This window comes from Molothrus aeneus, chromosome 3 (genome assembly GCF_037042795.1).
Source record: "Molothrus aeneus isolate 106 chromosome 3, BPBGC_Maene_1.0, whole genome shotgun sequence".
Taxonomy (NCBI): Eukaryota; Metazoa; Chordata; class Aves; order Passeriformes; family Icteridae; genus Molothrus; species Molothrus aeneus.
The window spans coordinates 56,199,637-56,227,118 of NC_089648.1; the positions used below are offsets into that span (position 1 = coordinate 56,199,637).

The 27,482-nt window shown below is 44.6% G+C and overlaps 1 protein-coding gene across 1 annotated transcript; it reads left to right on the forward strand.

Annotated features, from left to right (window-relative positions):
• Positions 1 to 1,399: 1,399 nt before the first annotated feature.
• SLC22A3 (solute carrier family 22 member 3) lies at positions 1,400 to 26,627 on the forward strand. The gene is made up of 11 exons (XM_066545736.1): positions 1,400 to 1,813; positions 11,234 to 11,337; positions 11,730 to 11,884; positions 14,344 to 14,509; positions 15,506 to 15,623; positions 21,026 to 21,123; positions 21,260 to 21,474; positions 23,898 to 24,006; positions 24,252 to 24,364; positions 25,553 to 25,652; positions 26,401 to 26,627. Exons 1-11 carry the CDS (start codon positions 1,400 to 1,402, stop codon positions 26,456 to 26,458), a joined length of 1,650 nt encoding a protein of 549 aa, XP_066401833.1. The 3' UTR covers positions 26,459 to 26,627.
• The last annotated feature ends 855 nt before the right edge of the window (positions 26,628 to 27,482 follow it).

The following is a 27,482-nucleotide window of genomic DNA, read 5'->3' on the forward strand; positions in this document are numbered from 1 at the left end:
AAAAGAACTTCACTTGTTTGAAACCAGCCATCAGAGTGTTCCTCCTCTCCATCTGGACCCTAAGCTCGAGTACTACAAAATAGCATAACCAGGCATCCAAATTGTCTCAAAAGCATATTCTGATGCAAGCACAGGAGTGCACCCACCTAGAAATCTGCATCTTTGCAGAGCTCACACCACAGCACCAGTTTTCATGCCAGATAGCCTGTATAGGAATCAAAGCCTTCCTTGATTTGCGCCTGTTTTTAAAATTGTACTTTGTTTCAGAACTGTAGACACTCATAGTCAAGGCTGCTGGTAACCAAAGACAAGGGATTGCAGGAGACGTCTTTGATAGATGCTGTCTCTCTGCTCCTTCTCCCAAGAGAATACAGTTGCCATGGACCTCATGATCCTGAGGTTCAAAAAATCCCACTATTGAATCTCTGATTTGATTCATGGTGTTCTGCACAAGATATGTTCACATGCACCCTGGTCCTGGCTCCCTCTCCCCTTCTCCCCTTTCCTCAAACAGCTGAGTAGAAAAGTGACATAACTTGTTTTCCATTCATTTTTGAGAAAGAAACACTGACATTTATCTTTAAATATCTGAGAAATTTTGTGGAATTAAATTTATCAAGGTCATGTACAAGCCTTAAACAGGTAGATCAAACTCTAAGAAAAAAAAACAAACTTGAATTTTGGCCTGTTGCAGTTTGTGACCCTCCCTTTATTTATGCCACAGAAGGAAAAGGCCCATGTGAATTAGGTGTGTACAGAGGCTGTAGTAGTGCCTTAGAGAAGTAATTAAACTTTGCCAGAGTACTAATTTCTATTTCTGGATGGAAAGACTTTAGGTCTTTTGAAACCACTTTCTTTCTGCCCCTGCCATCCTGCAGAGAGCCTGCATCACTCACTAATGCTTTTTGCAACAGCTCCTGGGCTCTTTCCCATTTAACTCTGCTTTACATATTAATTTATCGCAGGCGCTGCGGGAGCTGCCCTTTGCGGCTCGCCCGTCCCGAAGGAGTTAAGGGGGTTTATTACATAATCTGTTTAACACGCGGGATGAATAGGAAACGCACGCCCCTCTCTCTTCTCCGGCAGTCCGTGAGTTCGCTGAGCCCGGTGCCCGCCTCGCTGCCCGGCTGTGTGCCAGCCCGGTGCCCGGCTGCGCTGTGTGCCCGCATGCCCGCCCGCAGCCGAGCCCCGCTCCGCCTCCGCTCATGCCCCGCCGGCATCGCATGCCCGCGGGTCTGTCTGTCCGTCCGTCCGTCCGTCTGTGCGTGCACGTGAGAAGAGAGGAGCGAGGGGAGGCGAGACCGTCCCGTTTGTAGGCAGCGCCGGCGGCCGGTGCGAAGTGTGAACGAGAACTCTGCCACCTCTGGGGCTGCTGCAAGTGGACAGACCGCCTCACATCATGCCATCTTTTGATGAGGTTTTGAAGGAGGCCGGGGAATTTGGAAGATTTCAAAAGAGGGTCTTTTTCCTCCTTAGCCAGACGGGCATAACTTTTTCTTCCCTGTTCGCCAGCGTAGTTTTCCTCGGGCGAGCACCAGGCAACTTCTGGTGCAGGATCCCTGGGGCAGCCGAACTGAGTGAACGATGTGGCTGGACGCTGGAAGAGGAGCGAAACTTCACGGTCCTGCCCCTGCTCCTGGGGAACGAGTCGGTCACGGGGCAGTGCGAGAGGCTGGATGTCACCTGGGACGCCTCTGGCAGCTGCAGCAGCCCGCTCGGCCGCCACGGCAATGGCAGCGCGGGCAGCCCGCCTCTCGCCCCTTGCCACCAGCACTGGGTCTACGAACAGCCCCGCGCATCCATTGTCAGCGAGGTAAGGAAAACACCCACCCTCTGAGCAGTGGTGTATACTCACAAAATGGGATTGCCAATGCAAGGGTTGTTGCTTTGCTGGCTGGTTTTCCTTTGCAGATTTATTCAATTCCGAGTCACAAGCAAATCCAGACAATGAGGATGATCAAGTGCCGGCACTGAGCTTTTAGGGAAAGGTGAGCTGGTATGAAAGGTGGCTGTTCAAAGCCAAGTGCCCACGCTAAGTTGAATACCCTGCAAAGATATTGCTCTGTCTGTAGAGGAATGTCAGATTAAAATAAAGAGTTAAGTCCTTGCAGCTGAGGCTTCAGGTGCTCAATTTCAGGTTTAGAGGTGTAAATTCCAAGTGTACTCTATGACCAGGATCAATGCAGGTTATCTCTTCTCTGTATTTCCAGTATTGAACATGTAAGTTTTCATGTAATAAAAAACAACAGGTGGCAGAGTGCCTATCTGAGATCTGTCAGGAGTCAGCAGAAGTGATTGTGCCTACTAAAGAAGAAAAAACAAAAAACAAACACGTTTTTGTCCAAAGCTAACATTCAGCTTTTCCTGAGTATCGGTGTCAGAGAACAGCAGGTTATTATCACTAGTGGTAAGCACTGGCATTGATTTTTTAATGAGGCTGCAAAAGGCGAGTGAAGATTCTTTCCTAGGAGACCCTTTGTGTAATCTGTAATTGTGCCATGGGTGTGCTGTGGTCTGGCTTCAAAATACAGTCTGCACACTGGGAGTGTGTATTTTAGGGTCATTCTGACAGCAGTTGTCACTTGTGCGGCGATGAAAAATCCAAAGTGTGCTTAGAGGGATTGGCTCAGAAATAATCAAGGTGCACTGCAAAATGTGCAGTTGAGGGCTCTGGTTCCTCCCTGTCTGGTGAGCCTCCTGCTATGCTTTTTAATTCGGTGCTTGCACTGGAGCTGTGTCCTCCAAAACAGGGAGCAGGGCACAGCAGGCAAAGCCCTGAGCAAACACCGACAGGAGATGCTTATCCCATCCTTCCAATTCAGCATCCTTCTCCCATCCAGCTGGGGCTGCTGTATCCTCTGTCAGCCTCGGGCTGTGCCGAGCAGCAGCTTTGTTCCCTGATTCCCGTGTGCAAGCTGAGCAGCTTTAGGCGGGGTCTGTGCCCAGCAGAAGAGAAATCAGAGCACCCGACTGGCCCGGAGCAAAGGTTCAGATCTGGCTTTTGTGTATGATCTGTGACATCAAGGCTGCTCAGAGGGCTGCAGATGGCATGCAGTGAGTTGGTGTCAAACTTTGGTCCCTAATAATGACGTGTCTCTGCCCACGTTGGCAGTGGAAGCCAGGGAGGGCACACAAGTGGTGCCTGGGAGCTGCAGCCTGGCTCTGGATCAATCCATAGGACGTGGATGTAGTGGGAAGTTTATACTGCTGCCTCCAAGGTACCTCTGCTGGGGGACTGCGAGGAGTTACACCTTAAAAATAAACATAGAGAGATTCTTTTTCTGTTGTTGTCCATTTTTCCCCCCACTTCAGCCTTGCTGTAGGTGAAGGCATGTGGGCTGTGTCCACAAGATCATGCTCAGAGTCCCTTTATGGCAGCACTTTGTGTATCTAACAGAGCCACTGTGATTTTCCAGCAGCAATGGGCACAGCTATGGGAAAAGGAAACAGTATTTGTCTTGCAGCAATAAATGGGAGTGAAAGGTTCAATGTTCTCAGGCAAATACCTCATCCATCTTCACTTTCTTACTCTTCTCTGCTGAGAAGACTTTTCAGGACCAGGGAAAGGAGGAGGGATGAAGGGATGATTGGGCAAGCACCCCCACCAGTGCTCCCAAAGGTGCATATTGGGAAAACTTTGGAGTAACAGTCTGCAAAGCTGGGACTGTCTCTCCCCTCTGCCAGGGCAGCAGGTCCCACCATTGGCGTCACTGTGACTCCTAGAGACACTCTTGCTGGCTAGGTCCACCTCAGATGGAGTCTGCTGGGCTGTGACCTGTGCAACTTGGAACCTCTGCCCAGTTTTGCAACATTTTCTGGATAAATCATATCTCATGAGGCTCAATTTCTTAATCTAAAAAGGAGGCTTGTGGCATTCATGTCCTGACTCAATTGCTCTGAGATCAGCTACTAAAAGGGGCTTGATATCTTATTAATGAGTTATATACCCAGCAAAGACAAAATTTATGATTTAATTTAGTCTCTTTTCTCCCAGCTGAGTCTCTAACAAAGCATGACTCAATTTAGGCTCTGTTTAATTAGCTCACCAAAGACTTCTTTTCTTACCCATCTACTTGTAAATGCTTCATTCTGTCCATGATTGCAGAAATGTTTCTTTCAGCTAAAGATTTCTGGCATGTCTTGTTGAATCAGCAGTGGAAGTGACCAGGGAGACAAAGTCAAAAAGAGGAGTTACAAAACAGTCTCAGGATTCTTGTTCAGGGAGAAAGAGAGAGAAGGAGGGGGAAAAGTCAGTGTACTGAAGGAGTGCTTCCAGGGCTATGGCAAGCACAGCTCCAGTGTGGATCTGCAATGTGGTAGGGGATTCAGAGGGCAAAAGCAGGCATGTAAAGCCTTCTCTTTGGATAGATGTCATATCACACAGGAGGTGTGGCAGCCAAAGCACAAGCTATGGCAGTAAGTTCTGAGCACTTTCAGAAGCTAAATCACATGGCTGATTTGTGAGGAGCTGTGAAACAAACGGCTCTGTGGTACTTCACTGCTCATGCTGCCCACTGGCCGTTCTCTCCATCTTATTATCTCTCTTATCTCTATTGCATAAGTTGTCTTATGCAAATGTGTTCACAGTAGCATCAGTAGAAGGAAGCAAAGGAAAACAGGGGAGTGTGCATTGATACAAAGCACACACTTCTTTGTAAGTACTACTTGGGGTGCTGCTGCATCACCTGCTGCTGCAGGACTCCCAGGTCTCAGTGTTGGGGGTACAGTGAGGTTCTGGGAGAATGTATGTTGTCATCTTATTGCAGGGGTTCCATGCTGTTGTCTCCTTATCACAAAAGTTTCATACCTTGGTGTTTCTCATGGGCATCTCCTCAGAGCACTGACTCTTTCTTCTTCACAAAGCAGCCAATTGACTCCAGTTCCCTTCTCAACCAGCCACCCCACTCTTTTATAGCACTCTTCTTCTCATTGGGTACAGCTGTGGCCTGGTAAAGTCAGGCCTGTTCCTAATCTTTGATAATTGGCCCAGCTGCAACTCCTTAAGGGTAAGATTACTTTCTACACTATCTTTATTTTCTTATATTCTATCCCCCTACAAATGTGCAGGACTTTCCTCCTTCAGCATTTGAGAAGAGCAAATTATATTAAGAAGTCACCACAGGAGTAACACATGGCAAAGCCAGTTACCTTGTTCTAGTGATGGGCAATGCAGTTTTGCTAAAGATTCCCTCTTAAGACCTTTTGTGCCCAATGGGCTCTGAGAATAGGTCCTGACCTCTGCAGTGACATGACCATGGGTCTCTGTGCTCCATTGCTTTAGGTCAGGCTTTTCTGTGAGGGCAATCCAGATTTCAAAAGTTGTCACTGGTGCTGCACACACAAACTTGCACTGTGTTTGAGGTGAGCAAACAAGACCTGGGTTGACATAAAGGTTTCAAGATATCATTTTGAGACACAGCTGAGTCAAGGTGGTGGAGCTGTGCAGAGGACCTTGGCCCAGTGCAATCAGCTCTGGTTTAATTGAGTGTGCCTTGCCTGTCTCCCTGTGAAGCTGAGTCAGCAGCAGGATGGGAATGCTGCTGCAGTGAGGAAGAGGATTGTTTCCCAGTTTGGGCTATTGAGATTTTTCTTGGAGAGGGAAGCTGACAGGGTAAATAATCAAGGTAAATCAATTCCTGACTCACACCAGCTGGTGCCATCTGAAATGATGCTGGTCCCAGAAGGTGGCTGGCACTGCTCAGGAGGGAGGGCTGGTGACAGCAGCAGCTGCTCAGAGGGAGGAGGGAAGGGAAGGACTGTGTTGTTTCTGTGCAGCAGATGGAGAAACAACAAATGTGCTGGGAGGTTGCAGTGGACTGGGAGGTCACAGCCTCATGCTCTTGCCCAGGGGTCTGGAGGGGAGCCAGGTCACCCCCTGACCCCTGTAGCACTTGAAACAGAAAGTGTTCTGCCTGCCAAGTCCTGCTGGTGAGCCTTGTGAAGGACCCATGTATCCAGCACATACAGAAGTCAATAAATCAAACTTTTCCAGGAAACTGTGCTGAAGATGGGGTCACTGATCCTTAAGACTTCTGGGCTTTAGCACTTTGCACTACTCTCCCTGAGAGACAAATCAAGCAGTTTGTGATAGGGTGGCTGGAAATAGTATGCAAAGGAAGAACCATTTTCTTCAGACATTTTTGTCATTGGTGACTCCTCAAGGCATAGGCATGAGCTACAATTGTGACTGCAGGAGAAGGAGAAGGCCAGAGTGGTGGAGGAAAGGAAGAGGGAGATCTGTGTGGTCAGCAGCAGCTACAGCACAGATGGGCATATTTTAGGCAGCATTGATTTCAGCCTTTGTTGGCAGGAGTTGAGCAGAAGGGACAGATTTCAATATGTCCTGTCTGCAGCAAAGCTTCACCCTGTAGATGATGCCACTTTGAGCCCTAACAATACTTTGTTGCTGAAGTGTGAGGTCTGAGGGGGACAGATAATCTGAGCATAGCCTATTATACCTGCTGGGAATCAATCTTCTTACTTCTCTGCTTGCCAGCCATCTCAGAAAATATCAGTGAACATTTGCAGAGAAACCTGGAAGGAAAAAAAAAATAATGTTTGTCTCATGGTTTTTAGTCCCTCAGAGAAGGAGATAACATGTCAGTCAAACTCAGGGTGGAAGAAGCACAGCTGATCCTTATGCTATCCTCCTCCAAGGGAATAAATAACTCAATTTACCCTCAAATTGTTGATCTAGTGTGACTGTTGTTATTGGCATGGCAGTATATCCTGTCTTATTTTCACTGTCATGGTGGGATTAATACTAATTAGGGGAGGGAAAAGGGGAAAGGTCACACAGAGAGCAGAGGAAGCAGCAACTGCTGAACAATGAAACTCTAAGATTTCTCTGCACAAGAGGGGCTGGAGCAGTTGCTTGCAGGGCTCATGCCAGTGGGGCTGTGTTTCTTCCACTGCCGTCAAACCCTGCTACTAGTTGAGGGTTCCATTTTTTTTCTTATTATTTTGAGGACAGTTGCTGCTTTTCCCCCATTAGGAGATGAAGACTTTCTCTACCTCTTTCTTGCTTTGTCCTTGAAGAGACAGAGAAAAAGGAGAAGTACAGAAAAGGCCTTTTGTGCTAGGACACTCAACAGGTGATCCCAGTGGCAGGGACACAAAGTTCATGGGCTTTTGGTCATGCACAGGAGAGGAGGGAGACTTACAAAGCTTTCAAAACTCACCTTTCCCTCAGGCCCTGAGCCCCAGGGCCCTGGCAGCAGGGTAGTGGCTGACTCCTCTTGTCCTGGTAAGTGCTCAGCTTGAAACAAGACATGGAGAAGGACAGTTGCTTGATCCCTGAGCATTCTGCCAGAAGCTTTAACAGAAAGCAAAAAAGAAGACAATTTCTCCCTTCCACTGCATGCACTTGCAGAGGGGTTTGATGCAGTAAGGGTGTAGAAAGATAGCAGTCTGAAAGGCCAGTGGACGAGAGGAGAAGAACTGCCCAGCAACAACTCAGGAACATGTAGCAACAGTCAGTATCTCCCCAGCTTTCCTTAAACTATGAATATCTCACTGAACCGTTTGTCACTGGCAGTGAAAGGGTAAACCAAACTCTTTTTGGTCACTTGTGTGAATGCAATTTAAAACATGTGTCTGGGCTCTGGACATGCTGCTGCAATTGGGCTGGGGAGTCACTGTAAAATTCTTTATTGACCATAGAGTTTAATCCATTGTTTTGTAATTTAATTGTAACAGACAGTAAAGCTCTTCAAAATTCCTCCCCAAGGATGCTACGTTTTGAGGAGCTGTTAATGGCATGTTGTGATTTAAAACAATATATTTCTACAGGGATATGTCTGCTGAAGTGAATAAAGGTCACTCAAGTACCAGGAATTACAAGTTTGTGGTTAGTGTGCAGGTCAGACTGAAATGGAAAATGTTGGCCTTGCTCCAAAGTCATGAAGAAAGGAGAAGTTGCCACAGTTCCATTTTTCCCAGTCATTAGTCATGTACAAGCTCATCCAGTTGCTAATCCTTCTTACAGTGATTGCACCACTGAGGAGCTACAGGGAGCAGAGCAAAGCCTCTTCCTTCTGCCAGAGAGATCTCACTTAGGTGGTTTGCTGCTCCTTGATAGATCAGTGAAGCACCCAGCACTGTTCCTTCCAGTCACAGCACTGCTCCTGTAAATCTGAGCATCTCGTTGGTGCCCAAGCCTCAGCACATGTGCAAACATTCATGACAGGGTTGTATTTCCAACCAGCAGTGGCTGGACTGCCAGGCTGGCAGGGAGGACAGAACTGTTTTTTCCATCTGTTAAGGACACTCTAGGAGAATGTCTGGAAGGAGCTGGTTCCTGCTGCCTGTCTGTGCTGGCAGCACCTCATTTCTGCTTGCAATGGCAGCTCATCGTCAAGGCTAAGAGAGAAGCAGTGAGGAAGTGGATAGTTTCCCAATTTGGGCAGTTTGATTTCAGTCAGCTCCCTAAATGGAAAGGGTGTGTTCAGGTGCACAGTGGCTTGTGTCCTAGAGTGGACAGAAATCCTGTAGGGGAGGCTAGGACTGAATGCAGAGGTGAGTTGCAGGGCTGTGCTGGGTGCCTGCACCAGTGCACTGAGGGGCTTGGCTGAGAGCACAGCAAAGCCAGGAGGAGGACATGCCCTTAGCTGGAGCTGGCAGGATGAGCTAGGTCACTTGCTGGGTGATTACAGTGAGGAGCCAGTTTCTAACTCTCTGGTTTCTAACAGGGTCTGTTGGGGTGCAGCCAGCGCTGTACAGAACAACAAATAGGCTTAAGATCAGGGTAAGAAAACCCTAAGGCTTTACATCACATTTTCATATCCTTCTCTCCCCACCCTCTGACACTGCAATAAATGCTTTAGCATTTTCAGAAGTGTAAACATCAGCCTGTGCATGGAGAGGTGTATGAATGTTCAGAAGGAGAGAGGAGGCACCACACCACTGCCTTTTGGGGAGGCTGCTAGCAAGGAACGTGGGAGGTGTTTGGGAGAGGTGTCATACAGGACTAACTGGAGGCAGTCTGAGCACATGGGTAAACTGTTGCAGATTATTTTTGTCCAAGGGATACATAAAGGGATAACTTTCATGCACAACCAAGCCAGGTCACAGCTGAAGCACTGAAGTGGGTCTGACAGGCAGCCTGGATAAAGAAAAGGTCTCTGCGGGATGTTCAATTCTCTTTTAAAGTCACAGTCCCCTCTAAAGGTTATGTTTGCAAATGAAAAACAAGACATTAGCAGCGTGATGACTTCAATGCTAGGTGCTACGTCAAGCAAGCAGAAGTGCTTATCTATATCAGAATTTATTTAAATACTTAGAAAGTGACAAAGTGCAGGGCTAACTTAGGAGAACTGTTAGTGTACTGTCATTAATCTTCACAAAGAGCCCTTAGCTCCTTAGGAAGTTTCCTGTATGGTACTATTTCCCAGAATATATATACAATATTTGACTACATTGTTAGTGTAGAGGTAGTTTCAGCTGCTGCATAAATAGTAGGAAATTGCTGTACAGATGAAAGAATCCTCTCCGTTAAAGATACTTTCCCCTTCCTTTCTGGTATCCATTTGTTCTCCTGCCTTCTTTCATGATAGTTTATTCCTTGCTTGTTTGCAGTAAAGAGAGAGAAAATAATTTGTAAAAAACAGGGGTTTTTTTTCAGTTTTTGAAAAGGGGTCAAGGAGAGTCCCAACATCTGTCATCAGCACAGGCAATTGCATTGTGACTTAAAAAAAATCTTCTTTTAATGGCCATTCTCATAAATCCCCACTGCTTTCCAAAGATACATCTTTTGATACCATTTGCTGGCATTGTCATAGCTTCAAAAAGCAAGAGGTTAAGCAGCATTTGAAATCTTAAAGTGCTGCTCCATGTTCAGTCTAATTTAGGAAAGCATTGCAATTGCCCTTGAGTATGAAGCTGAGAGCAGGTTTTATTCTTCTCAGAGGTTTCTGCAGCTCTTGCTCAAGATTTACAGAAGTGGAAGCCAGGTGCTCGTACTTTGACTTGGCTGACATGTGGCCAGTCAGGCTCCCTGGAGTAATGGGGTTGACATCCAAACCATGACTTTGTTTAAAGTCAGTGGAGGTGGGATATACATGGGATTGGAGACCTGTGAGGCACCCCTTGTATGTCCTGTGTGATCTGAGACCTCTGAGATCTCAGGCCAAGATAATACTCTGGGCATTACAGCATGCAAATGGGCTGGGATGGAGCTCAGGCACATGACACAACATTTTAGGGTCTGGAGAACTGGGAATGGCCAAAGAGGCTGTTGTCTCTCTAGCCCACCCTGTGCCCACTCTGCTCAAGCAGAGTGCTTGAGCCTTGGTGTTGTCATGTGCTGGTGAGCACAAACATGGCACATTGTGTGTGCTTCAGTGACCAGCACCTTGTTGACAATTAAAAAATTTCTTATAGCTCACATCTGAAAGCAAAAGGCTCTCTCTAGGTAAAGGCTGGCAGCTGCTGTTGTCTGTGTCTTCCTTTGGTCCTGAGGCCTCATTGTTGCAAAGATTACTCCATGTATGGACTGAAACCTCCCAAATCCCATATGGTCTGCAGTGGTTAAATTTCTTTATTCTCCAGAAACAACTAGAGTAATTTCCCATGCCATGCTTCCTATAGAATTACTTCCATTTTAGTTTAATTCTAGTTTTAGTTCACAGTCCCTTCCTTCCTCTCAACCACTTTTCCCTTCCCTTTGCCTTCTCTCATCCCCACCCCCATCCCTGCTAGTAGTGCTAGGGAGTTATGGATGCTGGAGTATAAGGAATAGAAAAGTCTGGGAAAGCTTCAGCAAGAAAACATATATTCAGTGGGTCTGCAATTGACCTGAGATCTGTTTTCAGTTTCCTTGGAGACTATGTGTTTTTGCTTTTATCTAGAAGGCACTAAGGAGAATAACTAAACTAACAGATTTCTATAAGATGCTGTTTTTACTGGCAATAGCTGTGGACCCTTATTCTGCACCAAACAAAGTCAGGACTTTGCCTTGGCACCATATTTAACAGCGGTGTTTGCAGAAGAGTGATTTGCTTTCCAAATCTGGACAATTGATGCATGAAAGGCAGCATCCTCTTGGCAAGGAGGAGCTTTCCCTGTTCATGACCACTTTAAGAGTGGGCCCAAGTGCTTGTTATTGAGCAAGCAAATCTGAGCTTCCCCTTCCTCTTCCCCTTCCCTGTGGACCTATGCAGTTCTGTAGTGTTTTGCCCTGAGGGTGACAAATGACCCACCTGGGTGTGTTTATGCCTCTCCCTTGTTCCCACAGTACGATCTTGTGTGTGGCAATGCCTGGATGCTGGATCTCTCACAGGCCATCCTCAATCTGGGGTTCCTGGCTGGAGCATTCATCCTGGGCTATGCTGCTGACAGGTACAGTATGAGCTCATACTTTGGTTTGTTGGGAGGTGAAACCATTCTCAGTATCACCTGAAATAGGCACGTGTCAACATTTTGCAGGTTTAATTATCTTGGGATAAATATCTCCAAACTGAGTTAACAAAACCCAGCCAATGTAATCTTTGCTTTGATTTGGGCTGGAAACTTTATGCAGTTGTACTTACTGGTCCTGTTTGGAGCTTAGAATGCCACAAAATGAGCTTTTCTTGTGGTTTCCAAACTTTTCTGTGCACATCTGGACCCAGAAAGGGCATAAAGACACAGAAACAAAAAGGAAGCAAAGAGGAGCTTTCTGACTGATGTGTACTGAAGGATATTTAATAGGCACCATTGATGATTTCCACTTTCTTTTCCTTTTTCAACAGATATGGCAGAATCCTCATCTACCTGCTCTCCTGCCTTGGGGTTGGGATATGTGGTATCATAGTAGCATTTTCACCAAATTTTACTGTATTTTTGATCTTCCGGTTTCTCCAAGGAATGTTTGGCAAGGGAACCTGGATGACATGCTACGTGATTGGTGAGAGCTGTTACTCTCTTTCTTTCTTGGTTAGGGAAAGTGAGGGATTTTTGGAGGACAAAGACTCTGGCTGCATCAGCTTGTCATTCTATTTTTTCTTGGGAACAAAGCACTGGCCTGGAGTCAGCAGACAAAGAGTAACCCAAATCCATCCTGGTTAATGCACTTGTCCTCCAACGATTAAGAAGTGAGGGAATGGATTATTAATATATAAAGTTTTTGTTATTACATAGAAGATGTAATAACCAGGATGATAAAAAATCTACAGAGCAAGCCCCAAACAAACCAGATACACAAACAGGGACATGGCTTATTTTGGCAGAGTCTGAATGTCTTACACAGATGCTCAGAGGAGTTAGCTGCTTCTCCTCACTGGGAGGACAGCTTGGCTGGCTGCTTTCATTCTTTAGCTGAGTGTCAAGGCTGGACACCAGGGTCCATATTAGGATTATTATTTTCCTGAAATGGGAAAAGAAAGGGAAGCTTTGTTTTAAATAGCATCAAAGCAGTAGGGATACAGAATCTTTGATAGATTATAATTTATCAGTCTATAGTCTATAGCAATGAAGCTCCTTGCACAGCAAGCTTCCTTTTGATGAGGAAAGGATATTGTTGTGGTGTCTTGAATGCCTGCCAGGTTCAGTAAGGCAGTCATAAAGCATGAAAAAGCCAGACATTGAGGAAGGCATCCTGCAAGAGACAGGATGCCAGATTTATTTAAAAATAAAACCAGCCATTTGGTGATCTACTGTTATAACCCAAAACATAGTGATAACATCATTATATAGGGCAAAAGCTTGTAGCACTGCTGTTGTCTATGAGGCCTGTGACAAGTGTTTAAAATTCCTGGTGGAAGTTAGATGAATGGGACCGGAATTGCAACCATACATAAACACTTACAGTGAGACCTGGGAGCACTGTGGTGATCTGTGTGCAAACATACCAGTTTAGTACCCTTTTAGTATCTAAAGTCCAAAAGAACCTTGTTTTTCTGGGCTAAGTTACCCTGCTGAGCAGCTCCTGTCCAAGATCTAGGGAAAGAACCAGAAGCTGCTTTTCCTCTTACTTCCATGCACATGGCTTAAACTGAGATCTTATCTTGAAACTTTGGCAAGTGCTCTAACCAGCAATATGTTTTATGACAGACCCAGGGCTTCCTTAAAATGGCCAAGCTTTAACAGAAAGGAATGTTTTTCAATGCTCAGATCAGGCTGCTGACTTTAGGGAAAGATTCAGAGATCCCGAGAACCTCAGGAACACTGCATTACTGCAGGCCTAAGCAAGGTGCCTAACTCTTGGATAGAGTGATTCCTTCCAAATCCCTTCAGGGATCAACTCTTATCTCCTGGGATCACCCAGAGTATTTGCCAACCTAACATCTTTTAAGAAACATACATATACAGATCATAGGTTTGTTTGCACCAGGAGGGAGGTTGCTATTAATACATTTGCAAAGCTCTTGATCTGTGCTTCAGGTTGCCCCAATAAACTCCCTTTGTATGTATGTAAAAGTACAATCCAGCTCTTCTGGGGGCAGTGCTAATCAGCTATCCTTAGACAACAGAGTTGCCCCTGAGCTATGCAGAGGTGATGGATAGTCAATAAAAATGGTCATGCTGTCATATCTTTCTGCAATGCCAGCCAAAACAAACCATTGTGACTTGTACATTTGTGTCTCCTTTAGCAAAATAAATAAATAAATTTAGAATAATTTTTTTATAATAAATATTTTTTTTCTGTGTGTTGCAAGCCAAGGTAAAACTCTCTGCTCTTACTCTGAAGGTGTTGTAGTGAAGATAGTTTTGGAAAAAAACAGGAGACACTCCTTCATGCATTGCTCACCTCAATTGTGGATGTCATGGCCATGGGATATTGCCTGAAAAATGAGCACAGATTTCAGAGCTATTAGACACATTCACAAAATCAAAAATACACCAAATAATTTTTAAAAACCCCAAACAACAAAAACTAAAACTTTCCTTATAAATAAACAAACCAGACTGGATCATACCTTCCCCTCAGAGCAACCATGATCTGGTTAAGCTCTCTTCCCCACAGATGCCTTGTCCATATTACCTGCTGTGAGCAGCCTCTGCCTGAAGGATCCCTTTGTCTGGGGCATGTGCCAAAACTGCACCAGGGAGAGTGCTAAGGAATTCCCACCAAGCATGGTCGTGATGCAATCTCACCCCCCTGTTGTGGCCCTATGTGGTTCAGAAGCAAACACAAAGTCAGAAGCCCCTCTGGCTGGAGAAGGGCGGGTGAGCTGATGAGGAGGTGTCACTCGTGTTTGCCCTGGACAGCCTCAGTGACACGCCTACACTGCTGAAGACAAAATGCTGGGCTAGACACAACTGTGGCCTGATACAGCATAGCCTTCCTTATATCTCACCTCTAATAATTTATTTTCAGCTTGGGTTTGTTTCTGTGTTATTCATTGTGGCTTTGTCTCTGCTCAGTGACGGAGATCGTTGGTTCCGATCAGCGGATGGTTGGAATTGTGATTCAGATATTCTTTACCCTGGGAATGATAATTCTCCCTGGAATTGCATACTTGATTCCCACCTGGCAGGGGATCCAGCTGGCCATTTCACTGCCCAACTTCCTCTTCCTGCTCTACTATTGGTAATGTTGCAGTCATTGCTCTTGTCATTATTGCTATTGCTATTTGAGCACCTCGGGAGTCCTGCCATGGCTCCAAGTCTCCAGAGTGGAAGATGTAGGTTAGGAAGAAGATATTTGCACATTGTTGATGTTGTAATTTGTAATTCCTTTTTAGTGAATCACAGACATACATCACTCTAGTTTTTCTGCCCATAGTTTGCCTCTCTGATCAGCCACACCCAGCCCTTCACATAACCCTGCTCTGTTTATAAGTTAACTGGACCAAAGTTGGTTTTTCCCATCAGCCATGAGATCCCACTTCTGCCTCCCATTATCTACTTAGTTAGAGTTTCACCTTGCTCTCAGGTCCCCTGAGCTGGGCAGTACAGCTGATGAGAAAGCAGAGCTCTAAGCCATGGTAAACACCTGTCTCAGTGCAGCAGTCCTTTGGGATGGATCCCAAGAGACTAACCCATGGAGCTTCCTCCTGACCTGCTTCCTTAAACACTGCCTGCTGTGAACCTTAAAATAGTGCATCATCTTAACCCTAGGCTAGCAGAAACTGAAGCACCCATCAGTGGTATTGCTTTGTTCAGTTTATAAAAGAAGTATATGTTTGTGTGTGTGTATCTTACAGTGATACAGCCAGAACCTTCCTGATCTGCCTGTATGTGTTACTCTACCTGTTTAGTGTTGGCTTGCATTGTTGTTGTTCTACAGGAACCTTCTTTGCGTGTTGGTTATACTTTTGACAACCAATGTGCAGATACAATATTAAAATTTCTGATTTTTCAGCTTTGCAGAGTATTGATGTAGTGTCTTTTCTTCTTTCTTGCCCACTAGGATCAAATATTTTACAGAAGGTTAACTGGAAAAGCAGTCCTCAAAAGAGTTTTTGTGTCCCAAAGACTGACAAATCTGTGTTTTGTGTTAACACAGGGTAAAAGATAAAATACTTTGGTTTACTTATGATGCTATAAGGTAAAAGGCTTATTCACAACTTTTGTGTTCTTACAGGGTGGTTCCTGAATCTCCACGTTGGCTCCTGACACGCAAAAAGGGAGAGAAGGCATTGAAAATCATGCGCAGGATTGCAAAACACAATGGGAAATTTCTCTCACCCCATTACTCAGAGGTACAGTCATGTGTTTGAGCTAGAGGTTTTTCCAAAGCTTTCTTAAGCTTTGGAAAGTTCAGTGGTGTTAAAATGCATTCTCTCTAAGGGATGGACAACACTCTTGAAGAGTCACACCAGAACAGTTTGTTATCAGTGACACAATCACTTTGTTAATTGCAAGATGGGAAAAGTGAACTGGCTGGAAATATACAGGCTGCAAAAAAAAAAAAAAAAAGCTTGCAAAACGAGGAATCAAGTCTTTCTTTTGTAACCCTCCTACTTTAAAAACGTGTGGGAAGTATCAGAAACTAACCTGAGGGGCAATGGTGTTTCATAGCAGTTGCCATTTGATCTGACAGAGCGAGTGGAGATAGCATGATCCACTTTCCTCGCTCCTTTTCTAGAAGTTCCTTTTACAACTCTAAGAGAAAAGGAAATTAGATTTCAAGTATAAATTTCCTTCCATCCCAACAGGGAGAAAATACACTGCAAAGTTCACAGCTGAGGAAGCTCTGTCTGAGATCACTATACACAAAGTAGGATGATAAGTGTTAGAGTCACAGTCCTTTGGCCAGTGGTCATAACAGAACTTGAAAGGATTGATGCATTTAATGCAAATAATGCTGCTGTGACATTGCAGCATTTGGCTTGTCCTGTGTTGGTAGCAAGTGTCTGGCTCTCAGACCATGATTACTGCAGCATTGGACTTATGGTTCAGTGAGAACAGATGTGCTAAACTGGAGTGATTATGGTACCTTTCAACACAAAACATTCTATGATTCCTGTGCTGGGAGCCCAGAGCTGGATGCAGCACTGCAGGTGGGCTCTCACCAGAGCAGAGGGACAGAATCCCCTCCCTCACCCTGCTGGCCACACTGCTTTGGATGCAGCCCAGGATACAGTTGGCTCTCTGGGATCCAAGTGCGCGTTGCTGGGTCATGTCCAGCCTCTCACCCACCAGAACCCCCCAAGTCCTTCTGGGCAGGGCTGCTCCCGGTCTGTTCATTCCCAGCCTGTGCTGATCCCATGGGTTGCCTGGACCCAGGTGCAGCCCCTTGTTAAACCTCTTGTTAAACCACATGAGATTATGAAAGGACATAGAGGTGCTGGAGTGAGTCCAGAGGAGGGCTGTGAAATGCTCAGAGAGCTGGAGCACCTCTCCTCTGAGGAAAGGCTGAGAGAGCTGGGGTTGTTCAGCCCAGAAAAGTGAAGTTTCCAGGGAGGCCTTCGAGCTGCCTTCCAGTACCTAAGGGAGAGTTACGAGAGAGCTGGAAAGGGACTTCTGTCAAGGACATGAAGGAACAGAACAAGGGGGAATGGCTTCAAACAGAAAGAGGGCAGTTTTAGATTAGATATTAAGAAGAAAATCTGCACTGTGAGAGTGATGAAGAACTGGAACAGATTTCCCAGAGAAGCTCTAAATGCCCCATCCTGGATAGTGTTCAAGGCCAGGCTGGACAAGGCTTTGGGCAATCTGGCCTAATAGACAGCGTCCCTGCTCATAGCAAGAGAGCTGGAACTAGATGAACTTTAGTGCCCCTTCCAACCCAAACCTTGCTATGAGTCTATGAATCTATAGTCTTTTGCTGGGGCATATACACCAGTGTATTCCCACATCCAGGTCAGAATTATGCAGTGCCAAGGTGCCCCAAGTCACGTAGCAGGAAGTTCGTGCTTCTGCAGCTTCCTCTCCACATTCAGCCCCACATTCCTACACCCACTTCCTCTCTAAACATCAGCATTTTCAAAACATCATGTCAGAAAGATGTGTCTTTCCTTGTTTTTTCTTTAAAGTTGAATTTATGTTTGTTTTTTTCTTTCAAAAGTGTCCATGCTCATGACCTTAAACCACTCACAGCTGTAACAGATGAACCTCCACACATCCAGATTTGTATTGGATCTATTCCTAGGACCTTTTTAATATAGAATCTCTGTCATCCTTTTGCTGTGCCCAGGGAAAAGAGAGCATCTCCAGGAAGTGCATGGGTAATGGATCAAGGGTATTTCTCACATTAACTGATATCAGACTTCTCTTTCATGAAGCAGCTCCAGAATTTTAGGCTAAGCGCTGCAGGTGTGGAGGCTCAGGAAGAAGTGACAGGCATTATTCCTCAATGCACTTGGGCTCACATTTTCCAGTATGTCTGTATCAATTTCATCAGCCAAGTCTCTTACACAGCTCTGGATGTTGCAGCTTTGGGTTTTTTCCTGGCATGCAGAAACCACAGATGACCTTTATATGAAAAAGGATAAACATTTGCTGCTTTTGCTTTGTGAGTTATGACACTGGTGTAGGTCAATGCCAACCAGAACTTATTAAATTAATTCTAAATTATAAACTCTTTTTTTTCAGTTGCTCATATTTATCCTATCATGGAGAGTTTTTTAAAACTAATTTTCTAATTCTTGATCTCTTTCCAAAACCAGAATGAACTGCAACCCTCTGAGTAGAGCTACTTCTTATGAGAATTGTGGATCAAAACCTGTCCCTTTATCTACAGATTTTTTTCCTACCCTGTAGAACATATCTAGACATGTATATTTCTTGCATACATTAAATTACATATGTAGATGCTACACACATCCATGTATGTAAACGCCTGCACGGCCCATGAAGAATTAAGCATGTGTAGAACTATGTACACAAAAATAATTGCTGGAAAACTGATATGTAATTTTGCTGGAACATGAAAATGTGAGGGAAGTTATAAAGGGCTCATCCAGGGTTTTCAAATAGTGTAACTTTGGAAACATGGGCCCTGTCACTGAATTCCTGACTGCACTGGTGTGAATAGCAAAGCTCTCCTTGACTTCAAAGAACAAAAAGAGGATTTTTCCCCTGCAAAGTGTTGACTCTCCATAGTGCTTCCTTTCTTCATCTATAAAAAAGTGCTCAGTCATGCTGGGGTTATTTTGACTTTATTAAGACATAAAAATACAAGTGACAGTTGTGCTGAATTTATCTTTAGTCCTCTGGAAATCTAAAACCATATTTGCACAAAGTCACAACTGATGTCTGGCAGCCTGTTCTTATAAACAACAGACATGGCAGCTTTATAACCATATTATGGAGAATCCAAGAGCAGTGCAGAAACCCAGCAACCTCAGCCTGCCTCACTAAGGACTCTGGCATGCAGCACAAGTGGCAGTGCTTTGAAGAAAACTTTTGGCTCTGGTTACAGAAGAAAAGTGAGAGGGAGTAGAAAGGAAGTTCAAACAACTGTGGGGTTTCTCTGTCTGACTTACAAAGATTTGTGTCAGTCAGTTAGGAAAAAGTCATGTGTAAACACATCCAGCCAAATCTCACTGAAAAGCAGCTGTGCTACCTTATGATATAATAAAACAAATAAAGGGTGAAAGCTTTGGGCTCAGCTCTGGCTGTGCTGATGAGACCCTCGGGTAATGCCTTTGGCTTTACCTGTGTTCTCATCATGGATCTGCATGTTACCTCCAGCTTCTCTGTCTTTTCATTCCTGTCTCCCCTCTGGCCTGGGCTCCTGCACCTCTGTGAGCAGCAGGTGCTGTGGTAATAGAGAGGGGTTTGCTCCTCTCTTTGCTCCTCCTCTTAGGCGTCCTCTCAGGAGGGGTCAATAATGGAGAGTTAAAGCAACAAGGCTGCCTAAAATCCTTCTAAAAATGGCACAGCAGGTTTAACCCCATGTTCCCCACAGCTGCTTTGAGAGCTGATAGCAATCCCAGCTGTGCCTGCATCATATTTGGTGCCTGCCTGAAATTGCCTCTGCCTTATCTTCCTGGTGTCTCCTCACTTGCCAAATGACCATATGAATGAAGGGTTTTCACCTGGCTCGGTTAAAAACTGCTGGCCAGAGTTAAAAACAGCCTAGATCAATGTAACTAATCCCTTTTTGGCCCTGCTAGTATTCTGGCTCTGTACTATCTACAGCAATGAACTTCAAAGGGTAAGCACAGGACTGTGTGAAATCCTGCTATTTTCTGTTAGTGTTAAACCTTCTAACCAGTAGTTTCACTGAGTGTCTCATTGTGATTGTATTGCAGGCAGCTGAGAGCAGATTTATTATACTTTGTAGGCAGTATGAGAATCATTAAGTCATACTTAGCGCGTTATTTTTTTCAGGGTAAAAGCCATGTTCAGCACAGCGTGTGTGTATTTATATCAGGACCCTCTGAATTTCACTGGTTGAATATTTTGTAGCACCCAAGTTAGATCACAGATAATAGATGTCATAGATCTGCTCTTTCTCTCATTCCCCTTTTCTTCCTGCTGCCCAGCTTGCTGCCAGTGATGTTCCCAAGCCCATTGCCTGCTGCTCAGCCCTTCTCTCCCTGCTTCCCTAAGCCCATTGCTTTGCCCTGTCTCCTCCTCCGTGCCACCCCTGGCAGAAGGCAATTCTGTGCCCAGTGGCCCTGATGTGACAATGATTGCTTGTTACCTTCCAAGAAAATCCAGGTCAACAAGGAGGAAATAATTTTTCCATTCTCAAGTTAAGACTGGGGATTTTTAAAATTGATTTTTGCACAATCATCATTAAGGAAAGCCAACAGCTATATCCAGTTATTAGCTGTTCCAACACCTGTGCACTGCTCTGGACTGCTATGAGCAGCAAACTGGCTTGCCAGAACCTTTGCTCACTGGACTGAAACATTGCTGATCGCTGTATTTACACAGAAACGGTGTCCCAGTGTGTTGCTCTTGTGCCGAGATTGAGGCAGGAACAGGTGAGAAGCAGGATCATAGAAAAAGCAAAGAAGGCCTTATTCAGAATAACCGTTCTTTCACAGACACATTTTATGAAAAATCCTTTCCTTAGGATTTTTTCTCCTGAGAAGCTGAGAGGCCTCAGGAACAAAATGTGAACAACGGTAATCTGCTGCTGTGGAATGCAACAAGTAGATCTGTGATTGGTCTCATGTGGTTGTTTCTAATTAATGGCCATCGCAGTCAGCTGGATCGGACTCTCTGTCCGAGACACAAGCTTTTGTTATCACTCCTTCCTTTTCTATTCTTAGCTAGCCTTCTGATGAAATCCTTTCTTCTATTCTTTTAGTATAGTTTTACTATAATATATATCATAAAATAATAAATCAAGCCTTCTGGAACATGGAGTCAGATCCTCGTATCTTCCCTCATCCTAAGACCCCTGCGAACACCGTCACACCATGCGGTTTTTATAGAGTGGTATGATAGGCTCTATTCTATTGGCTAACTAACAGAAACATCTTTCTCACGCACTGTACTTGAGAGGAACAGAAAAATAAAGTAGAAAAACACCCCCTGCAAATTGTTTATACTCAACAAGTTATCGCATCTTTCCAACTCCCTAAAATTTCTACAAGCCGCTGGGAGAAACGCTTGCTGTTTCTCTCTCTCTGTCCCATGGCATCCCCACCAGTGCCTGCCTGACAGCTGACAGCTGACTGCTGCCCACTTGTCTCCTCAGATCACTATTAGCAACGAGGAGGTCAGCAACCCCTCCTTTCTGGACCTGGTGAGGACTCCCCAGATGAGGAGGAACACGCTCATCCTGATGTATGCCTGGTGAGTGCCCGTGTCATCCAGCTTGTTACCTGGGCGAGGGGTCTTGAGGAAAGATTCCCTTGTGCTTTTTAGGGTCTCTCCAGCTGCTTGCAACCATTTGTTTGCCTCTCAACTCTTTTTTCCCTCTGCTGTTTAGGTTCACAAGTGCCCTTATCTACCAGGGGCTTGTCATGCGCCTGGGAATTATTGGAGGAAACCTCTACCTGGATTTCTTCATCTCAGGAGCTGTGGAGCTGCCCTCTGCTTTCCTCATCTTAGTGACAATGGATCGCATCGGCCGGCGCCTGCCCTTCGCCATGGGCAACATCGTGGCGAGCGTGGCGTGCCTCATCACTGCCTTCCTGCCAGAAGGTAATTCATTCCCTGCCCTGGGACAGGCTCTGCAGCTCAATGGCACCCCCCGAGCAGGGATAGTGAGCCACACAGAGCTGCAGGTAAAAGTAGAAGCATCTGGAGATAGAGGCAGCACCCAGTCATGGAACAGCACACCTTACCTGCATGCAGCACAGCACCTTGTTTCCCTGGCACATGGAACAGCCGTCTCTTTGATGGGTTGTGAACAACAGCTGGGAGTAGCCTTAGAGAAAACTTCTATAAAGGCCCTGCACTCTCTTTAAAGGCAAATGCAAGGGATGAATATGCAAACATAATGGGAAAATACATTCCCTGACCTGGAACACACTTAGTGATGTAAGAAATCAGTGACTTTGGTGAGTCATCTTGGTAAGTCTTTTCCTTTACAAGCAAAACAATGCAAACCACAACACAATGTAGGGGCTGTGGTTGGCATTACAGAGATTGTTGCCTCGCCCTCACTCTCCCAGGGGTTTGGACAATGCTAAGAGGCTGGGAGAAAGATATGGCTTTTGATTAAGCCTTTCTTATCTGGTTTCAAGGACAGAGAAAAGGTCTGATATTGCACAAAGGCTTCCCAGCACTTCTCTCCATTCTTTAAAGTGTTTTCCCTAGCATGTTTTTTAGAGGGTTTTTTTATTCTTATTGTTTTTTGGGGTTTGTTTTGTTTTGTGGTTTTTTTGTTTGTTTGTTTGTTTGTTGGTTTGGTGTGTTTTTCTTTCTTTTTTTTTTTTTTTTTATCCCTAGGGAGGGGTATGGAGGTGCTTTGAATTGTACATAACCATAGGATTATGCTTTGTCTTACTGGGGACCAGCAGCTCAATGGACATCAGAAAGGCTTATTCCTCCCCAGAACTCTTCCTATCAAAGTGAGGAACAGTCCTAAGAGGTTTTAGTTTCTCAAGGTGTATCATGGGGCTGCCAACAGCCTTCTCTCAGTAGGAGAGGACAGCCTTGGGATTAAGATACTTGCAGTTGGACACTTGAGGTCCAAGTCCTGCTTTTAAGTCTGTTTATACAGATGAAAAAAACTGCAGCTCTCAGATCTGAGCCCCTTCACACTGTCTTGCTCACAAAATTCCAGTCCCCTGGCAGAGGGAGGATCCACATGGACGTCACCATCACCTTGGGAGTCTGATGGACTGAAGGGATGCCATGGAGATGATGTGGATTTGTTCTGTTCTTTCCAACCTTTGTTTTTCTTGTATACTTTTGAAAACAGAACTCTTCAGGGCAAAAGCAGTGTCAGCAACATGGGATGAAGTTTGATGGTGGTTTGTTTGGTTGTTTTGGAAGGGAAAAAAACCCAAGTGTCTCATTTTTGGTTCAGAGCAAACTGAAATGTTTTCTTGTTCTTCCACTGAAGGTTTGAGAAAACACAATTGCTGCCAGAGCCCTCTCCAGTGGCAGAACTCCCCTTTGTGCCAAGTTCAGGCTTGTTTCACTTGCCTCTCTGTCTGCCTAGTCATGGTTAGACCATGCAGGAGACTGCCCTCTCCCAAGAGCGTGACAGAAGTGCTTGTCACATTCCTTGTCATGCACTTCCAGAGAGCACTAGGTCTCCAAAGAGGGGTTGCTCACTCTGAGAGGGGCAGCTCTACCCTGCTGTGTGTGAGTGGCCACTGCATCTCTGCTGCTGTACAAGGTCTTCCTGCTGATGTATTTAGGGCAGTGGCTGCTCACCAGAGCTTGAGTGGAGCTGGGAGAGCTGGGCAGAGCCCACGGGGCAGTGCCAGGTACAGCCTGTGCCAGGTATGATGGAAGGGGAGGCGAGGATGACCAGGACTAGCATAATTAGGAGTTTGTCTAATGTGCAATGGCTAGAAAAATTACAAAGGGTAGGTGGACTTCTCTAGGGAGAATGATTTTACTGCAGCCTTCCTGGAGGTTTCTAAGTCATGTGTAGATGGGGCACTTAGGGACATGGTTTAGTGGTGGAGTAGCAGGGTTGGGGAAATGGTTGCACTCCATGGTCCTAAAAGTCTTTTCCAACCTAAGTGATTCTGTGATTCTATGCAGCTTTAGAGGTACTTTCCTTGGGGTCAGAAGGCTTTGGGAGGTGACTCAACAGTGTTTCTTGCAGCATAACATCTCTCTATAGAAAAATACTCCTTTCTGGAGCACAATTTGGATGTGGTCATGGAAGCTTATGATGGTTATTCTCCCACCCATGCTGTTATGCCCCACCAGTATCTTGAATCAATCAACTCTAGTGATTTCTAATCTCTAAAGCAGCCTCACATGACATTTGAAAACAATAAATGCCATTATAGATTGATACCTACAGCAGTGACCTTTCAGTCTGACTTGCAGTGTTCCTGTGGTATAATTTCTGCTGACAGGCCTGGGGCTCTCAGAAATGCTCTGCTGGTGTGGCAGAGCACACTTCACTCAGAAAGTGTTTCTTTTTGTATGAACAGATATCCCATGGCTCAAAACAACAGTTGCCACGCTGGGAAGACTGAGCATCACAATAGCTTTTGAAGTTGTCTATCTAGTGAACAGTGAATTGTACCCTACAACACTGAGGTATGTCAAAAGCTCCTAGGAACCTTTCAGCTTTTCCCTGTGCTTTTCACCATTTCCTGTTTCACTGTCCTTTGGTTAAACTTGGTTGTCTCCAGAGTTTCCTGCTCTGAATAGCCACTGCTTAATGCGGATAGCATATACTGAAGAGATAATTTTGGAGCTAAGTCTACATTCTACTCCTTAACCTGCTGGCTATTCTGTTTGGTAGCACCTCTCTAATATCTGGTACTTTTTGTCTTTTGCAGAAACTTTGGTGTTTCCCTGTGTTCAAGTCTGTGTGATCTTGGTGGGATCATAGCCCCATTCCTGCTTTTCCGATTAGCAGCCATTTGGTTGGAGCTACCTCTAGTTATTTTCAGTAAGATTTAATTTACAATATACTTTTGGTTTAAATATCCTTCTCCTAACAGAGCTTTTCTTTTGGGTCAAAAGCAGTATGTGGCCTTATCTCCCCCGAAGAGGAGTGCTTCTCCACCCTTATGCCTAGAGCAAGAGGCTGAATGGCAAATGGGTGAAAGGTGATTCCTCTGCACAGTGGGGAAGAGCTCAGGTCTGCTTAGGTAACTCTGCTGAGGGAGCAGAAAAGAAACTATGTGAAGTGCTTTAAGACTTAGAAACCTTTCAGCTAGGCTCTGTAATTGCATGGGAGTCTGTGGCTAAACCAGACTTCTAGGAGGTAGATGTGACTGGAAAAAATCAAAATGAAAATGATAGAATAAGAAGAGAAATTTACACTAGTTACAACTTTAGCTGAAAACAAAAATGGAAAGACAAAAGACTTTAATCTTTTAAAAAATTACCATTATTTCAGGAAAATACATAGATAGAAGTACAGTGTTCACATTATCTAATTATTAAATTCTGCTGCTTCTGAGGGACATATGAATTCCCTCTGTCTTAAGTAAACAGCTAAAAAATCAGAGAGGATCAGAGTGAACTATGCAACACTCAAGGAACATTTGATTTTTTGCTCCAGCCCTTCTATTTTTGACTTAATACATTCTATGAGTTATATCTATGCAGGAAATGATTCCAAAATATCCATTCCTAATTCAGATTGTATCTGAGTGCTGTTCCCCAAGGAGGAGTTTTTATTCTGAACCACATAATTTACTTTGGCCGTAGATAAAGAAGAGAGTATTCAGGAAAATCTCAGTGGTTTCAGCAAACACAGATACATCTACATGACAAGAGCCCTTTGAGAAAAGGCAGATTTGCTCAACATGAGAAATACCACCCTGGTTCCTGTGCTGTTTTTATACAACAGTCCAGGTGCACTCATCTCAGGTTTTTGACTTCTAAGACCTCCCTTTGCAGAGATCAGGCTGCAAATGAGCTCCTAGCCCTCAAGTGATTTTGTAGTAGGCTAAATTAATGTAACATAGAGGTATTTGATTATAATAGGTTAATCAGAAATAGCTGATGCACTTAAAACATCTCACTTCAAACTCAATCTGAATAAACTTTTCTCAGTGGATAAATGCTGAAAATAAAAAAAAGTAACAGTGTCCTTATTGCTTTTGTATTTCTTCCATGTCCATTGTAGGTATTCTTGCAGCTGTCTGTGGCCTCCTAGTATTGCTTTTACCGGAGACAAAGGGAATCTCATTACCAGAGACCGTGGAGGATGTGGAGCAGCTTCCAAGGTATGAGATATATTTTCTGACTTATACTTTGCTGAGGTTTCCAGGGGATGTTCTCCTCCAACTTTACCAACTGTCATAAAGTATTGACATTTTCCAGCATCAAAGTAAATTCCCTAGCTGGGTTGATGCTATGAGCAGATGGTATTTTTCTCAATAGAAACCTGAACTTTGTGATATCACTAAGGAAGGCTATTAAAAAAATGTATGGTGATAAAACCTGTATTTTTCTCATAGAGACACAAAGTTGTCCTATGCATCTCTGGAAGCAAAAAGCAGCAACAGTGCACAAGAAAGGTGCTGCAAAGCATAGTCTGCAACTCTCTGCTCAAAAAAACTAGCCATTACCTCAGTTAAAGCATCTTGTGAAGAAGGGCCCCTTATCATGGATGCAATCCCACAATTTGTGAAGTCATTTAAAAGTCACATATGAGATGGATTTATAGGTGAAGAGCTTTAGGCGCAGCTTTCCCACTCCGGCGCACAGCAAGCCAGACTGCCCTACAGATATGCAGGGAATATTTGCACCTTGACTAAATAATTTGAGGTCCTAGTGCTATAAATGAGTTTCAAGGAGAGGCTTTGAATATTACATTAAAAACTTTTGCCTGATTCAATGTACAAACAAAAGAAAGAGGAAATTTTCTGGGGAAAAAAATAATGTTTCAGTACTGAAGCTTGGACTACAACTTAAACTACATATTTGCCTGTTTTTTTACATTTATACCCCTCTCCCCTTCTGTTTCAACAGTCATTTTGGAAAATGTGGCAAGAAACAGAAACACCAGGACACCAACTCTTATATTTGACTTTTGAAGGACAGCACTGAGCTGTTCCCGTACTGGGAATTTGTTCTCCACCTGCCACCACTTCAAAATTTGCTGCAGAATATGGATTAAACTTCATGTTTTCCTTCTAAGCACAAGGACATTTAATACAAGTACTGTATTTTTCTATGAATATGGAATAAATGCTTTTTTTTTTCTGAGTATGCTGTTTGCAAGAAGGGACTGTGGTTCTTCACAGAGAACAGAACAGCTTTAAAAATATGGAATGTCCAGCTCAGTGACCTTGTATTTATTTCTGTATCTATTTGAGACTTTTGTTTATTGTTTTGTTTGGATTTACATTTGTGTGGGAAGGATTTAAATGGTAGTGCTTGTTTAGATGACTTTGAGGAGGAGAGGATGACTATTTTAACCTGTCTTCCTGTGCCCCTGAAGAATCTGGACCAATAGAAGTTATGATGGCTGAAGAAGGAGGGCACTGATCAGGGTGACATTTTCCCTGGTTGACAGGGATGGAAATCAGCAGTGTGCATCAGCAGAACCTCTCTCTGGTCTGATTGTCATCCACAGGGACCCTTTTCAACAATTGGCCTTCTTCCCTCCTTGTTCAAGGGCTTTCTGAAATGTGGAAGCAGTCTCCTCCTCACCTTTCCAGGGCTTTATTTAGGTGTCAGTCCCTGCACAGGGCATTAGCTCTGCAGGACAGATTGTCCTGCTGCCCATTAGTGCCTTCCCCAGGCACAGCTGGGGTTCATGTGACACCCCTCATCCCTCCAAGGGAAGGGCTTCTGCCTGCTCTCCTCTGCTGAGTCCTTTTTCAAACACCTCTTTCAAGAGCATGCTGATTTTTTCCTTTGCAAATCATGCCCATCCCTACAAAACATATTCCTTCACCCTCACCACTGCCAAGATGACCTGCAATTTCTGCATTCTGTTCATTATCACTATTTGTCATCTTTCTGTCTTCGGGATTACTTTTTTGGGATTGTTGACAGAGATGTCAAGCTGTCTTGGGCAGGGATGAGCCAGGAGCTTTGGTTATGAA